At 40.9% G+C, this 17,213-nt stretch overlaps 1 protein-coding gene across 4 annotated transcripts in view; it reads left to right on the top strand.

The window, feature by feature from the left end:
* The window catches only part of SATB2 (SATB homeobox 2), a 165,690-nt gene that overhangs the window by 87,230 nt on the left and 61,247 nt on the right, over positions 1–17,213 (top strand). For all 4 annotated transcript variants that reach the window (XM_074967861.1, XM_074967856.1, XM_074967855.1 and 1 more), the window contains one exon: positions 12,207–12,679. In XM_074967861.1, coding sequence (XP_074823962.1) covers positions 12,207–12,679 — 473 coding nt within the window. The remainder of the gene's footprint in view (positions 1–12,206; positions 12,680–17,213) is intronic.

Raw genomic sequence — 17,213 nt, 5'->3', positions numbered from 1 at the left:
TTTTAGAATTGAGAATATTTGTATCTTGCATAAGATATCAGGGCAAACACTGAGGGATCTGTTTTCCCTTTGATTTATGTGCCTATTTCCCATTAACTGTAGTGTGGTTACATGTGTGCATGGAGTATGGAAGATATACGTATAAAAATCAGAGCTCTGTTGTGTGCAACAGTGATATTTGCCCTAACAAGAGCGATTATGTTTTAGGTTAAAAATGTCTGTGGAAGATTTTAAAATAGTTGAAGTAAAACTGTAAATGAAGTACGTAAGAAAATTAAGATACACATCTTTTCATCTTGTAAAATTACACAGGGGTCATCTGCAAATTTTGATTTAAACATTTACTATGTCGTTAATATTTACCATTGTGCAGGATGAATTGAATAGTTCCTTCTCACTCTAAATTACCATCATGTGACTCAGAACTGTTTTCTTTTCTCTAAATGACTCTTAGTAAAAAGATTTTTTTTTAAAGTGCTCTTGGCTGAAACAAATCAAAGGAATCAAAGAGCTTCAAGGTCATTTAGTAGATCGCTTTACTCTCTGTTGCAGGAGAAAAGCTATGGGTTTGCTATTTCATCAGGCTAGGGTGTAATGCCAGCTCCAAAGACACTGGAAACCCTTAACTGTAGTGGTTCTCAGTGTTGCCACTTCAGACTCCCAAGTGTTTCTAGCACACCACATCTTCCACTTTCTTCCTTTCTTAGAGCATTCAGTTCTTCAAGCTCTTTCTTTTTTTTTGTTAGTAAGTGCACAGTTAAATCATTAAGTGCAGTAAAAGCAGAGCGAGACCTTGATTTCAATCAAGAGGTCAAGGACCCAAACCTAAAGAGTTTGCCAGATAACTGTGTATGTGCACTATTTAAAGAGATTCAGCTAGTCGTTGCTGTTTGGAAGAGTATGTGTGTGTTAGTAGGAGGAAAAAAGAGAAGGTTAAGGTATGTGTGAAGTAAACACAAGCTGCTGTAAAACAGTTCAAGTGGTGTTGATTCATCAACCAAACGAGTGGGAGGGAAAACAAAAGATCCATGACAGGTACAGTTGGGTATGGAAAATAAACAGCTATGTAACTTCATTGCAATAATCTCTAGCACCTTCTGAAAGGGAAGATTTCTGCACTTAGTTTGGTGCTTTTAATTTCACATCTCCATTTCTTTGTTATAATTTCATTTCTACTTCACAGTTGGTGGTTTGTACAGTAGAACTCATTTCATATGTGAAATTAGTGAGTTTGTAAATATACATAGCCACACATCTCTTTTAATAAGAAGTAAAAAGTTCTGTTTTTTAAAAAACTGGATATAAGCAACAGTTAGCTTTTAGGGTCAAATTTTGCCCTTGGATATCACTGTGAGGCATTGGGACCAGCACATACATATCCAAGGCCAGATTTGGTTAGTAGAATGTAAAAAAACAAAACAAACAAACAAACAAAAACCCAAACAAGCGGGAAAAAAAATCACATGCACTGTGGTAAATGCAAATAGAAAGGGGCTTCTAAATTACTTTTGACGTTGCAAACTAAATGCAGTCTACGGTATTTAAATGTGTTTCCTATTATCTGCTAATGTCCGTTTTAATAAAACAGTGGGAACTAAATGGTTGCTTCTTAATCAAAACCATGATTTCCTAAACATAAGCTATGTGATTCTGTTACAAATTGCCACATATAGATAGATCTCCTAGGTCAAACTTTTTTTCCCCTTTCTCATGGAAATAAATAAACAGTAAAATAATTATACACTCTGGAAGATCAAAGTAAATATGACTAAAGCAATGCAAAAATAAAAAAGTCCTCTGGGAAAATAAAGAAGAAAATCATCAGGTTGCAGAGTATATAGTTAATGTTTAAATAAATATAAGAAAGTGAACAATCAATAATTTGATATCATTAGCAACAGATGTCAAACCTATATACAAATGGAATTGTATGAAATTTGAAGTAAACATTCTTAGTGTGCATTCTGTTGAGCTTACTGAAAATACAGCTAAATTATTTATGCTTATAATTGTTAAAAGTTTTCAGTTAGTTCAGCTCAGAATGTTAATTTTCTCTTGTGTCAAGGCCATCATAGAATAAGGTTCTGGCTTGACTTTCCTACCCCTGTCTACCAGCCCCTTTAAGTTTTGAAGAAATTCATCGTTTATTCAGTAGCATAGGAGTTAGTATACATACTGAGAACTGGAATTTACTAGTGTGAGAATGGAGATTTTTCCATGTTTTCCCAGCTGTTGGTCTAGCACTCTGTATGTGTGTTTGGGCATGGGTGAATGGGACAGTAGGATGGGAAAAGATCAGGAAAAATCTTCCTAACCAGTTTGGTGTATACGATATATACTGTGTATGCCAGTGGTTCTGAACCAGTGGTCTGGGGCCACGAGCAGGTTTCAGGGCAAGCGGCCAGTGTTAAACTCACTGGGGCCCAGGGCAGAAAGCTAAAGTCCCACTGCATGGGGCTGAAGCCTGGGGCCCTGAGTCCTTCCACCTGGGATTGTAGCTGAAGCCTGAGTAACTTTGCTTCCTGGGGGGCCCCTGTGGCATGGGGCCCCAGGAAGTTACACTGCTTGCTACCCCATGATGCCGGTCCTTGCTTTTATACGCAGAAAACCATTTGTTGTGGCGCAGGTGGGCCGTGGCGCTTTTATAGCATGTTGCGGGTGCCTCAGAAAGAAACACGTTGAGAACCCCTGGTGTATGTAATTGTGGGAAGAGGGCTTATATTAATACAGTTCTAACTTTAAAAGTTGGGAAATGAGAAAGTTAAGGTTCTCAGTAACTTTCTCTTTGTCACACAGCACATATGTAATCATTTAGATCTAGTATTTGGCAGTTTAATTACCGATCAAAACTATACACAGGATGTGCAAGATGGAGTGAGTTAATGTTACTACATGTATCTTTTATTTAACTTTTGATTTTAAATTTTCACATTTTTAAGGTTACTACTTCCTCATTTACACTGAGGCCATTTTGCACTACCCTAATAGTGGAAGGAGACCTTGAAGTGGATGTAAAATTACCCCACAAGGCCCTTTGCATTCCCAGAGCAGAAGAAAAGGGCCTCATGTACATGAGAATCAGGCCCACAGTTTTAATGAGGATTGCATGTAAATCAGACAGTGATGACCTAGTCTTCGGAGGTACTGAACACAAACATCTCCTATGGAAGTTTATGGAAGCTATGGATGCTCAGACCCTTTGAAATTTAGGATCTGAATAATTAGTTTAATATTTCTTAGCAGAATATAATATGAATGAAGCCCAGTCTTTGGCCCAAAAGTAATGAGCTCTTCTGTCAGTCTTCTCTGTGTTTGTATCAAAATCCAGCATAAATGTTCTCTTCCAGTCCATATGTAAATAAAACATAACATTTGTTCAAACGCATTGAAAGGCAAAAGCAATTATCTGCAATGAGTTAAAGCAGAAGTAATTCCATTTGCATTATTTGCTTTGTTTTGTGCATGATTCTACAACATTTAACACTGACTTACTTAGATTCCCTGTAAAAATTAAAGAATACATACATAAAAAACTCTGTGTGTGTGTGTGTGTGTAAACAGACAGAAATATTTCAAAGCAATCAAAAGCATTTCCAAGAAATAAAATTCATAGAAATAATTCATTGTCCAGTGTCATTTTGGTAATTTTTTGCTAATGGTCTTTCAGCTATCTGTTTTTAAAAGATATACTCCCTTCCCAAGGTTAGTTTTATAGGAAAGACAATCACTCCTTCACTACTGAAAGTTTTTTAGTACTGTGAATATTTTCTCTTAGCCTGAGCCCAAATTCTCAAGCAGAGGGGAGAAAGGAGAGCAACAAATATGATGTGACCTTAAAACAAGCTAAAAACGTCTTTTGTTTGTCCAGATAATAAGAGTCATCTTTATCCCTAAGATCAGAGACCATCTTGGTGTAAGTTCAGAGATGTTGGCTGATGGTCTTTTTGTGAAGTGATGAATCACTTCAATATAAATGAATTATTTCTGATTTCAGTAGGTCAGGAGCTAGCTGTTGCAGGAAAGAGGATTACACATCTTCCTTAAACTGAGGATAATCTATGTCATCTTATCTTTTTGGATCTTCTTTGTTTTTCAGATATTGTTGTAGGCTCTGTTATTTTTTGAAAACTTGTTTACAGCTTCAGATAGACGGACAGAGAATCTGTTTTTTGACCATGGGTCTTAGTTGCAGTTGCAGGATTAGAGAGTTTAGAAGCAGCAGCATTTGCATGAGTTTCCAGCTTTTCCACTCTCAGGCTGACAGAACTCAGTTTCCCATTCAAGGTAGCAACTGCCGAGGGAACACACTGAGAATTCCTATTACTTTCTTTAAGAATTATTTTGAATTGTTCATCTGAAGCAGGTGTTTTTAGGAACTTCTTAGAAAGGTGGCAGTTCTTTTCCATCCAAGATTTTTGCTTTAAATTGGCCTGTGTAGTAATGTTTTCTTTGGACTTCGACATTTCGGATGGCTAGTTACACTCATTATCAGTTTAGATACTTAAATAACTTATTTAAGAATTTGCAGTTTCTTGGGGTTTTTTTGCTTGTACTTTAGTTGTTGATCTGGAGCTAAGCCAAAACGAAGCCTTTCAGTTCAGCTGACATCTCTTCCTCCTGCTATGAAAATCTGAACCTTTTCTTTTGAATTCAATAGGGTTTTTTCATTTTTTTAAAAGAAAATAAAGAAACTATTGGTCTTGATATTGTTAGCATTTTGATGGCCCACGGAGGCTTTGAAAGGTCACAGTTCACTGAGGGATGAGCTCACATCTTTAATGCTGTTAAGCTGTAGACGATGTTCTGCTGTACTGCTTCGATGGGACAGTAGGGCATTGGTTTACATTGAGACTGCTGTATCTTTACAATGGAAAAAGATGGAGACTTAATTTTTTAAAAATCAGAGCATAGAATTGACAGAAAAGGCAGGATACAGCAAACATTATAGATATCTGAAAATTGTCTACACCTTTTCAAACCCACATTTCTTTTTCTCCTCTCCGTGATGTTATGACGTTTATTTTTAAGGACTGTGTTGTGTGTGTGTGTGTGTGGTTCAATGAGACGCAACCTGCCCAATGCCTTATATTCCAGAAGCCCATAAGCAGTGGCCTTTGTGGCTGTTAAGCAGGATGGAGAGAATTAGAACTGGCTGAACTATTTTGAAATTTGAATTTTGATGAAAAAGACGTGTGCGGGAATTTCAATTTTGGAAAATGTTATTCCTATTTTTTGACTGTGCTAGAGAGAATGGGAAGTCCTTACAGCTCCCAGTGTGTTGTCACTGCTAGGTGTCTGCTAAAAAATTTAACAGATGCTTACTAAGCATTCTCAGAAGTGAGTTGTCAATTATTTACCTTTTTTGTTTTAAAAACTTTTACTTTCAAAATTAGCTAAGAGATACTTCCTCATTGTGGAGCAGTCACATGCCAAGACTGCAGTTTTGCTCAGCCATTTTTGAATTATTGGGGAGCAAAGTAAAAAAATTAATTCTCTTCCTCCTCCCCCCCGCCTCTGGTTATCCCAGAGTGCCTTATTTTTTTTCAGATCTCTTTTGCACCATTTTACAGGTTAAATAGGACACACTGCCGTTAGAATCCAGTATTTATAACTATGTGCAATCCCCCACCCCTTTAAATTTTTTTTTAAAAAAAAGGGCGTAAAACTTTTTTGGTCACAAATAATTCAAAAATTGGTTGAATGGATTTTCCTCACACATAACAAAAAAACGAAAACGAACTTCCAGTCTCAGGCCAGCTAAGGAAATTTCAGCCCCAAAGGAGAAGTTTTGAGAAAGTTAGCATCAGGTGAACATGAGAATGCAAAAGGAACTCTAGACCAAGTTTGAAAATCCCCATATCTGTTGCTGGGACAGAGAGGGCAGCACTGCTGTATCCTGATCATCTGAATTGCAGATTACACAAAATGTATTTCTGTCACTGACTTATATTTATTCAGCACTCCAGTTACCTGATGTTTTTAGACAAGTCTCTTGGTAAATGACATGGGTGATCCATTTCCCCTGATGATTGCTAGCAATTGGACTCAGAAAGTGATCACCCACAGCACACATTGCACAATTGGTCAGGTATGGTTTGGGAGGTGCATCATCCATGGTAGATCACTGCCTAATTGTAGGGAAGATGCGTAACTACCAGGACAAACATTTCTCAGAATAATTTTACACTATCACAGGCATTTCTATACAGGACAAGAGCACTGGTCCGTCTAGATTAGCTGTTTCTGTAAATTTATTCTGACAATGTTTATTCTTCTTCTTCTTCATCTTCATTTTTATTCAGTCTGACTGGCATGTAAAGCTCCTCTCTGTATCATATGGACTTACAGTTAGCATATCCTGCCTGTGAACTAGACTGCACATAGTTATAAATACTGGATTCGAATGGCAGTGTGTCCTATTTAACCTGTAGAGTGGCGCAAAAGAGAGCTGAAAAAATAAGACACTCTGGGATAACCAGTGGGATTCCATGGGTTGTACGTTTATAGGGTGGACATTTGGCCTAGTATGTTTAAACAGAATTAAAAGAAACAAAGTTAGAGCCAATACACTGTGAAATCTATGGGAGACTTTCCATTATTCCAGTGGGATCAAGCCCTTAGTGTGTGTGTGTGAGAGAGAGAGAGTCTCTGCATCTTTTGTAAATGTGCTGATGCATGTGGGAGCTCAGAAACGAACACTGTACGAGGGCTTGGCTGTGGTGGGTTGGTCCATAACATTAGTTCAACTTGTGCCCAGTTCACCTTGGGTGCTGGTTGCACAGAAGCCTGGTGTTAATTCAAATGCACAAATAATGAAGTGGGGGTGAGTGAGAGAGAGAGAACTAAACACTGCACAGTCAAGAACAGACAAATGTGTTCTCTGTTTGGTGTTTCCATTAGGCTAGGACAGAGAATCACCTTAATGCCTCTCCCTGTGCCCCAACCCCCATTATTACATATTTGCTATATAGCTGCTGTTGGGTCATTTGCATGTTATGAGAGTGGAGGCAGAGAGAGATTGTAAAAGTTAAAACTTATTATCAAGGCTGGCTCATTCTGGTAATCTGCATTTTCTCTGAGCCTATCTATCACAATCCTGCAAGAGCAAGTGGCCTGGCCAGAGAGCAGACGGTAAATGAAGGGCTTTGGTAGACACTGAAGATTAGATGTTGAATGAAAATGAGGCTCCTCAAGCTAGTCCCCTGTACTGAAGTGGCTAAGTGGGTTGTGATGAAAAGAAATAAGTAATTACAGTAATTATAGATGAAAAGATATGACGTTACCACTTTAAAGGCACCTCCTTTGTTCTGGAATGGTTTTGTTATTTTGAAAGAGTTGGCTTGTAATTATGAAGAGAAAGCAGCTGGGTAGCCTCTGGATGTGCCACGGCAGCACTGGCTCCTCTAGACAGAGGGTGGTTCTGTGGCTTAATGTCTTGGCCTCGCAATAGTAGAGTCATGGGTTCAGATCCTGCTTCAGTGTTTGGTGATACCTAAACCTGCATGACTGTGACTAATAAGGCATGACTGACCTTTATGGTTCAGAAGTATTGCAGGGCTTAATGTGGTGCACTAACAGAGCAGTGTGTGGAAACTGGCCTAGTGCAATCTATATAGTTGGCTGTCACGAGGACCAGAATCTTTGACTTTTCTGGTCATCAAATTGAATCAGGTTTTAAATTAAGAAATAGAACGAAGAAGAAAACCACCAAAACTCTGAAATGGTTCCACTGAAAAACAGCAACATGGCATCTGCTATCCTGTGATGGTGAGTTAAAATCACAATGGAAATAAAGCAGTTCTGTCTATTCTTTTTCACAACCTCCTCCTCCTCCATTACAGTGGCTGTTTGTCGGAGATCTCGGACAAAGAGTTTGTAGCCCCCCATGGAATGGAAAGGCCAAGGATTGAATGGGCCTTGGAAGATGGTCTACCATTTCCTCCACAAAGGAGGCTTACCAGTGTCAGGGAGTAGTGTGTTGGTGGGGAAGCATGTTAAGCTTGCCCTGTTGCTCTCCGCACTATACCATTCTGTGAATGAATTGAGGAATTTGGTACCTAGAGCTGGCAGTCAATTCCAGTGTCATTCATAAGCCCTAAATGCACCACAGGCTGTTTATGAGAGTGTTTCTGTTGACAACCAAGTAAAAAAAAAAAGGGGGAAAAAAAGAGGGAATGCTCTCGCTCTTCCGCCTAAAAGCATCTGATTTAAATCTATTCATCTTTTTTCATTTGAATGGAAAGTCCTTTTTCATGCTATTATCTGCATCAGCTCTTAGACTGTCCAAGATGGATTCAGGTAGACAATACGGAGAGATGTGCTTTGGTTTGCTCTTCCTCCGAATCCAGGCATCTTCCTAGTAAAGCTGTAATACTTTGACACACATGGTAATCATTACAACAGGAGAAAGGAGCATAGAAAATGGACAGTTTGCTGCACTCAGTTAGGGGATCATGTTGGTCTGTGGTTGTTTTTGGTGTTTGGTGACTTTCTAGTTAATAAGAAATGAGGGACAGAGACGACAGTTGGTCAGGAGTTTTTTGACCAACTGTTTTTTCACCAGAAAATACTGATTTGTTGAAACTGAAACTTTTTGCAGAAACTTTATCTGTTTTGATGAAACTTTCCTCAGGTTCCAGGACTGAGAGAGAGAGAGAGAGAGAGAGAGAGAGAGCAGCCTCCGCGCCCCAGAATAGCCAGTAACGCGCTACTTAGGGCACTCACCTGGGATGACCCAGGTTCAGATTTGATTTGGAGCAAGGACTCCACTGCATTGGCAATAATTATATATATATATATATATATTTTAAAGGCTTGGTTTCATCCTGTTGCTGAACAAAAACAAAAGTCAAATACAGTTTTCGCGAAACTGAATCATTGTTTTCTGATCACCCCAATGAAGACTTTCCTGGAGTGCTGTGTGAGCTGCTTTCTAAGCTCTGGCAATGCACCTTAGCACCTCCTGGGCACAGACACCTTACATCTGGCTAATTGGTGTAATAAATTTGGAAGAGTGTAGGTCAGAAAGTATTGCATTTTTATTTACAAGGATTCTTTAGGGTAGTGAGCTTCATAGCTGATATTGCATACTTGCTTATTTAAATAGTTAGCCAGTATGATATGGGGACAAAGGGCACAGTTACAAGACAATCTGAGAAGGACAAATACATGCTAGGATAAGAGTGTGTGTGGAATGTGTGGAAATCAGACAATGCAAATGGAGGATATCACTTACCTATATAAAACGTGAGGCTGTGTATTGATATGGCTGTGCAAGGGCATTCAGCTTCATTATTCATATGTTGTGCCCTCTGTATATTGCCTTCTTTTTCACATTAATTGCCATGGGGCTGCTCTTTGTCTGAGGATTATACCATGCCACCATTTCTGCATTCTCACATTGACTTCACTGCCTGGGTTGGCCCTGCAGTGCCCCTACTGGCCACAGCTTGAGATGTGACATTGGGCAGGGAGGAAGGTCTCTGAGGTGGGACAGAGCATTCTCTTTCTCAAGTGCTTGACTGGCTGGTTGTTGCTCACATATTCAGTGTCTAACAGATCACCCTATGTGGGGACTGCAAGGAATTTCCCTCTCAGTCAGATTGGCAATGACCTTTTTCACCTTCCTCTGCAGCATGTGGGTGCAGGTCACTTGCCAGGATTATCTGTGTATATCTCACTTAGTCATTTTCCTGCCATTGCAGGGGCCTCAGGACTGGTGCTCCTTGGGACCTCCTATTCTCTGCCTGTGGCATATTGTACTCTAGCCTCCTGTGCATTGTAATACTTTGCTCGAATTTTAGTTGGGTTTAGTAGACAGGTGTTGGTGGCTTGTGATACACGGGAGGTCAAACTGGATGGTCTGCTGGTCCCTTCTGGCTCTATGACTCTGTGAGAGCAACATGGCAGACAATATGGGTAGTATTGTTAGAAAGTGAGTCTGAGACCACAGTGTAGAGAGATTTGGGTAATGCATATTTTTTCCATGCAACGTGATTGTTAATGGTGACTTTTTTATTATTAAGGCAGCTAAAGTGACTAGAATCTGGTTTGTTTATGGAGGACATGTGTATTACTGTACAGCATAAAATGATGGAAAAAGGAAACTGATAATAAGCGGAAAAATACACCCAAGGAAACGAGTCAGATGATATGTTTGTATTCTTGTAATACCAGCTAGCACTGCAAAGGTTAACAGCCTGGCAGCATTTTCATTTTAAACTTTACTTTTAAAGGGGTTTATAGCTTGGCACTTAAACCAGGTCTGGGTGGAAACTTGGCAAGTAAGGTTCAGCCCAGGAAAGTGAATTTTATTTGTTACTAAATGTTCAGAAATACTTGGTTACCTTTAAGGTTTTGGTGTTCTTAGAAATTCACCAGATTCAGTGCCTTGTTCTTTTGCACTTCCCCAACTACGAAACTGCTTAGAGCTAAATTCAGCCCTCTTGAAACTGAGGTGAGTTCCACTGGTGCCAATAGAATTGCTCTGAATTGACAGTGGTGTAAGTGAGGACTGAGCTTGACCTTTATTTTCTCTTCAACAAAAATACTTCGGGTGTTTGGTCTCTAGCAAATGCTAGGGTTATTTATTAATTTTTAAAATGGATTTGTGGAAGATTAATTCATGCTGGACAAGTGGCTATTGCACAGGTTCAGTAATATCTAAAAAAGCTTTTGTAAATTATATGTATATATCTGTATTAACATTGCTCACATTCCATAGTGCAAATTTGCATTAAGACAGATATGGAATCAGAGAATGATACAGTAGGACCTGGTCCTGCAAACTCTTACATGGATTGTCCTTGTGCTGTAATCCTAGTTCATTAATTGGGACTAGTCTCTTGGATAAGGGTAGGCAACACCTCGTCCATAGACTAGATTGTTGAAAAAAATTGAATGATGAAGTGTCTGTGCAATATGCTGCAATTACTGTAAAAAAGCTTGTAGTTTTATTTTCAAAATATTTTTTGTGTTTTGAGTGGAGCGGGTCAAATTTTTTTCATTGAAACATGTTGATTTTCAACCACAATGAAAAATTTCGCACACAATTCTCATTTTGGTCGAAATGGAATTTTTTGAAACACTGGAAACTGAAAACATTTCAGTAAAATTATTTAGTTTTTGATAAAAGAATTTTTTGTTTGTTTGTTGTTCAGAAACTGATTTTTTTTTTTGACCAAAAGCTGAAAGGTTTTCAGGTTTTGGTTTTTCATAGAAAGATTAAATAAAAATGGAAGACATTTCCCACAAAAATAAATGTCATTTTTCATGCAGCTCTAGTATTTAGTACTCCTGTGAGATGCTGGATTGAGATCTCTAGAGTTTAAAATCCTATGTGTATGCCCAGAACTTTTCCACACTATCTCGCCAGTGTGACCACAACCCTGTTCATGAGGGATTAGCTCTAGGGGTGAAAGGATTGTTGATTCCCCAAGAATCAATAACATCATATGTTTGATTCAGAGAAGAACAGGCAAGATCCCCAATAAGTTGTCTACCTGAATATTGACTAGCTAACGCTTCAAAGCCTTATATAAGATAAACAAAAAACCTTCAAAGCATTGTGCAAACATTATCGATTACACAAGTTCTAATATTATTGTGACATCCATGAGATAAATCATGGCTCATTATTTGCGGAAAACATTCCTGTGATGAGTCAATAATTTCTAGATATGTGATACTAGGTCCTAGAACCCTTTTAATCACATCATATATATAAATGCATCCACACTGGCTATAGCTAAGTTTATTGAAAACTATGGCCTGGTATGTCAAGGTGAATTCATACAATCCTGGTCATTTTATTTGTGTGGGGTACAAGACTTTCATTTGCAGCTAGAGTCCTTGTGGTGGAACACTCTGTCCTTCATTTGTTAATAATTGCAAATTATTTTTTTAAAAAAAGGGAAGCTGCTGGCAGGTTTATAGGGAGGCGACTGTAAGCAGTGGCTGAAACACTGAAAAAAGATGTGGTGGTTCTTTTTGGCGGTGCATTTGCCTGTGTGTCTTTCCTGGAAGCCTCATGTTTCTGCAAGTAAAGCTTGTAGAGGTGTGAATTAATAATTTCTCTGTCTGATACTTTAGCTGTAGCATTTTATTATAGGTACTAAAAATACAGTCACTTGTAATAACAGTTATAGTAACAGTCCTGCTGTAAGTGCAAATCAAAATCACAATGAACTCATTTTTTCTTTTAACAGTGGAAAGAGTGGAAAGAGAAAACCTATCAGACTATTGTGTTCTGGGTCAGCGTCCCATGCACTTACCAAATATCAACCAACTGGCAACCTTGGGAAAAACTAATGAACAATCTTCTCATGGCCAAATTCACCACAGTACTCCAATCCGGAATCAAGTGCCAACATTGCAGCCAATCATGAGCCCTGGTCTCCTGTCTCCTCAGCTCAGTCCACAGCTGGTAAGGCAGCAGATAGCAATGGCCCACCTGATAAACCAACAGATTGCTGTAAGCCGGCTATTGGCTCACCAACACCCACAAGCTATCAACCAACAGTTCTTGAATCATCCACCCATCCCTAGAGCTGTCAAACCAGAGCCAACGAATTCATCAGTGGAAGTCTCTCCAGATATTTACCAGCAAGTCAGGGATGAGCTGAAGAGAGCCAGTGTGTCCCAAGCTGTCTTTGCAAGAGTGGCATTCAACCGCACCCAGGTATCAATTTTTATTCTATTAAATAAGAAGAGCAGAGGGGAAAAGATCGTAACTTTACAAGGTTGCATGGTTATTGCAAGTCATGACAAGAAACATACCAAGGAAATATCAGCTTCTCTTTTTCTAATCTCATCTTATTGTCATCACAGTTATAAATCTTTCAAAATTTTCAAGTTAGGTTGAATTTTCAAGTTAGATAGTCAGTCTTGGGTGCTATTAAAATTATTGCAGGGTGCAGCTTATATTCTGCGTAAAGTAATATGAATTTCACTTGCAGACGGGGAGTGCAACCCTCACTGCTAGGATACCACTTCATGATAAAATAATTCTGTGGGCCTAATTTTCTGCTGCTATATGGAGGGGTGCCCCCAGAAATTTTTCCCATGGTTCTCACTGTCAATCTCGGTGGAGCCATGCCCACTGCAGCTGCTTGCCCCACTGCCTGACCTTCCTAGTCCGTGCCATGTTCAGGCCCTGCTTTCCAGCCTGATCCGTCCCCATCACTACCTGTCCTTGAGGAGGGGATATGTGCTGCTGGAAGTGAGGAGGTCTCCGGGGGGCGGAGGGGAAGCCAGTGCCAGAGCCGGCCCCACAGCAGTGGTGAGGAAGAGCCCCTCCACTGAGTGAGTGTTGTTGCCACCTGGTGCATGAGGGTCGCAGCGATGATCAGGGTTGGAGTGGTTCTGAGTGGTTCTGCGGCCCTCATGCGTTGGGTTACAATGGCACTCACTCAGTTTTGACCCTGTGGCACCTCCATCACAACGGAGGGGCCGTGGGGCCTAACTTGAACAGCATTGTAATCCCCAAACACCAGATCACAGTGCCACTCACTCAGTTTTGGCCCTGTGGCCCATCCATCATGACAGAGGGGTCATGGGGCCTAACCTGAGCAACGCTGGGACCCCTGTACACCAGCTCACAATGCCACTCACTCAATTTTGGCCCTGTCACCACTCGTCATGATGGAGGGCCACAGGCCTAACCTGAATGGGCAGTGGGGTGGCCAAGGCTGCTCCTCCTTGCCCCTGTCCGTGGTATGTATCGTGCATAATGTGCGCACGACTGTGGGCACCATTGGATATGACCGCTTTTGACTGTATCTCTTGTTAATTGTGGGTGCGAAGCTAGGTTAGTCAGCCATAGGAAGAATCCATGCCAGTGTAGGGGATCCCCTGTTGGTGTCAGGCCAGCACAGCAGCTCCTATTTCTCATCTCTGCTTGTAGCTGGTGTCAGGAGCATGGCTGGGTGAAAGCACACATCGTTAGGATGATCCCACACCCTACTGACGTCTGGCTCCCTTCATGCCTTTTGCAGCCTGCTCATTTTACTGCAGATTTCAGACTGCTCCAGATGGTACTGGGGGCTGGATTGATTCCCATCCAGATGAGATTCAGGACTCGGGGCTGAAAAGGGCAAGCTTTGTGCCTCCCCATGAGCTGCCCCATGTGGTGCGTGTGTGTGCGCGCGCGTGCGCACATAGGCTATTTCATGATATGCATGGTATTTATAGTAACCAGTGTATGTACAAATTACAAATATCGACTAGTTGCAAAGGAGGTATCAGTAAAATATTGCTCCAGGGAACAAAAAGTGCTTGAGACCATGGCGTTGGGCCATATGTACAATGAAAGGGAACAGTCTTTCTCTGAGGAGCAGTTCTTTAGTGCTGTTTCTTTCACAGCCAGCCAGAGTTTGGCATAGTATCCCGGTATTTTGATCTTTCTCTCAGTTCCTGCCTTGCCAGTTATTTCTTTTTGTCCCTCCTAGAGCTTTCCTAGCTTCATATCTGTCATTCCTCAAATCTGCCTCCCTTGTCTCTTCTGTGAACTCTTCTTCATTGTTGAAACCTTCCACAGCTGCCCCTGCCTGACTGGCAGGAAGAGGGACGTTATGCCCCCTATCCCCTTCTGCCATCAGCCTTCTTGTTGTGGGAGCCGGGGGAGTCTTTGGGCTGGCGTCAGACCTCATTTCCTTGCTGTAGCATCTGCCACTGATGCTGATATTGTGGTGTTTGTGGGGGCCCCAGAGCAGCAGAGGTGAGTGGGTGAGTCTGATGAAACTCTCAGAGCTGGCTTTCAATCCTGCAGATGAATAGCCACAAGGAGAGCTGTCTGCCATTTGCAGTAGACCATGTTTGACAGCATCACATTAATGGTCTCTTTCATTAATGTGCAAATAATGACAAGATAGTATCACGTGAGTGCAGAAAACCTTCTCACCTTTATGCTAGCACGTGGAATACCTGAATACATACATGTCCATGAAGGGCCTCCCATATACATTTATTCCATGCCAGTTGCCATTCACATACAAAACATGGATCTCCAACCTGTATTATTTTTGTAAAAAAACTGAAGGAGTGTAGTGATGACAAGATTTCATGTTTAAAAATACAGCACAAACTTTATGTAAATAGCCCATGTGAAGCTCTAGTTTAGCTTTGCAAACAAGACAAAACACGGACAAGTGTGTGTATTTGTATCACCCCTGTCTCCTGGAGGTCTGTGCCACACACTGCACAGTGCCTTTGTCTATTCTCCTGGAGTAGTGATTTTCTTTGGCACAGCCATTTTGGAAATACCATGTTATGAGGGAACTAATTAAAGTATGGAGCACATTTTTATTACTTCCCTTCTGCCAATAAATTCATAAGATGGCTACACCCAGCAAAACATGCACTTTCAGTCAACATGACTTTGAGTTCTGGGGTTAGCCTTGAGGATATCAAATGAAAACTACATAGGAATGTCTGAGTATTTCCCTTTCAAAATGCTGCTTTTAATTTGGAAAAGCTTTTCATCCTTCTGGGATCATAACCTGTTGTATATAAAGCTCAGTATAATTAAGGTAGATGGTATTGACAGAATGACATATTTTGAACTTGAACAAGAGGTCAGCAGTAATACTGCCTCTGCTGATTCTACGACTGTCACTGAATGTGAGGCTGTGTTTTAGCAAGATTGTTGAAGCTGAATGGGAAGTCTGCGGTAAACCAAAACCTGATTCCCAAAATGTAAAGGTTCTCTTAGAGCTTTTAGATTAAATCGGCCATTTTGCTATATCATGTAAAGGGTGACCAGATTTTGACATTGTAAAAATCCTGAGCTATGCATATGTGTCATCTATGGAGCGCTGCAATGTCAGATATCCAGAACAGCAACAGAAGGCAGACATATGAGATTGGCCAGTCAGGCCCTTTCCAAACAATTGCACAGCCTTTGCATATGCCCATATCATCTATTAACATCTGTGGTGGAGATCCTACCACAGTTTCCTGTGGGATCATTTGAAATCTGGAGCATTTCATCTGCAGAACATTTCTTCACTTTCTTGTGGTGACCTGGGATAGGTCCAGTGGATTTAAGACACTGGACTGGGAATTGGGAGACTTGGGTTCAAGTCCTAGCTTGATTGCCAACCTGTTGTGTGACTTTGGGAAGTCACATCTGTTAAAATTTTCAAAAGCGTCTAAGTAACTTAGGACCTCAAGTCTCATTGACTTCCAAGTTATTTTAGATTCTACTTTGTACGTTTTTGCTTTCTTTTTTCCTTAAAAAAAAGCATAATAACTAATATCTTATGGGTACACTGTCTCCATGCATGTCTGTCATTCAAACCAGATGCCACCCTTCAAATCTGACCATGCATCTCTGCATTCCAGTACGAAACAAAACAAAAAAAGTGGCAGCTAAAGTCACACTTTTGCTTGGGTTATGGAAAATATCTCCAAAATTATTTTAATGAGTGAAAAGAAAATACTAGCCTTTTAAATATTGTGACAGGGTCTGGCCAGATGGCTACAGGAGGGTGATAGAAGGCAGATATATTAGCCCCAGATTAAGCAGGTCCCTTTTCCCTAGGTAAGGTAACAGGGGCAGTTCCAGAACAATCAGGAACTTGCTGGAACCAATTAAGGCAGGCAGGCTAATTGGGACACCTGGAGCCAATTAAGAAGCTGCTAGAATCAATTAAGACAGGCAGGCTAATCAGGGCACCTGGTTTAAAAAGGACCTCACTTCAGTCAGTGAGGGGCATGCAAGGAGCAGGGAGTGAGAGGGCATGCTTTTGGAGGACTGAGGAGTACAAATGCTATCAGGCATCAGGAGGAAGGTCCTGTGGTGAGGATAAAGAAGGTATTGGGAGGAGGCCACAGGGAAGTAGCTGGCACACAACTGTTACACGAAACACTGCAGACAGCTGTGATCCACAGGGCCCTGGGCTGGAATCTGGAGCAGAGGGTGGTCCCGGGTTGCCCATATCCCCCTCCCCCCTATTGGATATAAGAGGAGTTGACCTGTACTGTGAGTCCCACCAGAGGGAAAGGTCCCTGGCCTGTCCCCTGACCCACTAGGTGGTTCAGCAGAGACTGTGGGGATTGTTATCCTTCCTTTTCTCCATGCTGGCCAGTGATGAGGTTAGCTGAGTGAACGGCAGGTTTGAGCCACAAGCAAGGGCTGCCGTGAATCTCTGAGGCGAGCAAATCCGCCAATAAGCGCAGGACCCACCAAGGCCAAGGAGGAACTTTGTCACAAT

The sequence above is a fragment of the Natator depressus genome, chromosome 11 (assembly GCF_965152275.1).
Source record: "Natator depressus isolate rNatDep1 chromosome 11, rNatDep2.hap1, whole genome shotgun sequence".
Classification (NCBI taxonomy): Eukaryota; Metazoa; Chordata; order Testudines; family Cheloniidae; genus Natator; species Natator depressus.
Note: the sequence above shows the minus strand (reverse complement) of the source record. Positions and strands in the feature narration are given on the sequence as shown.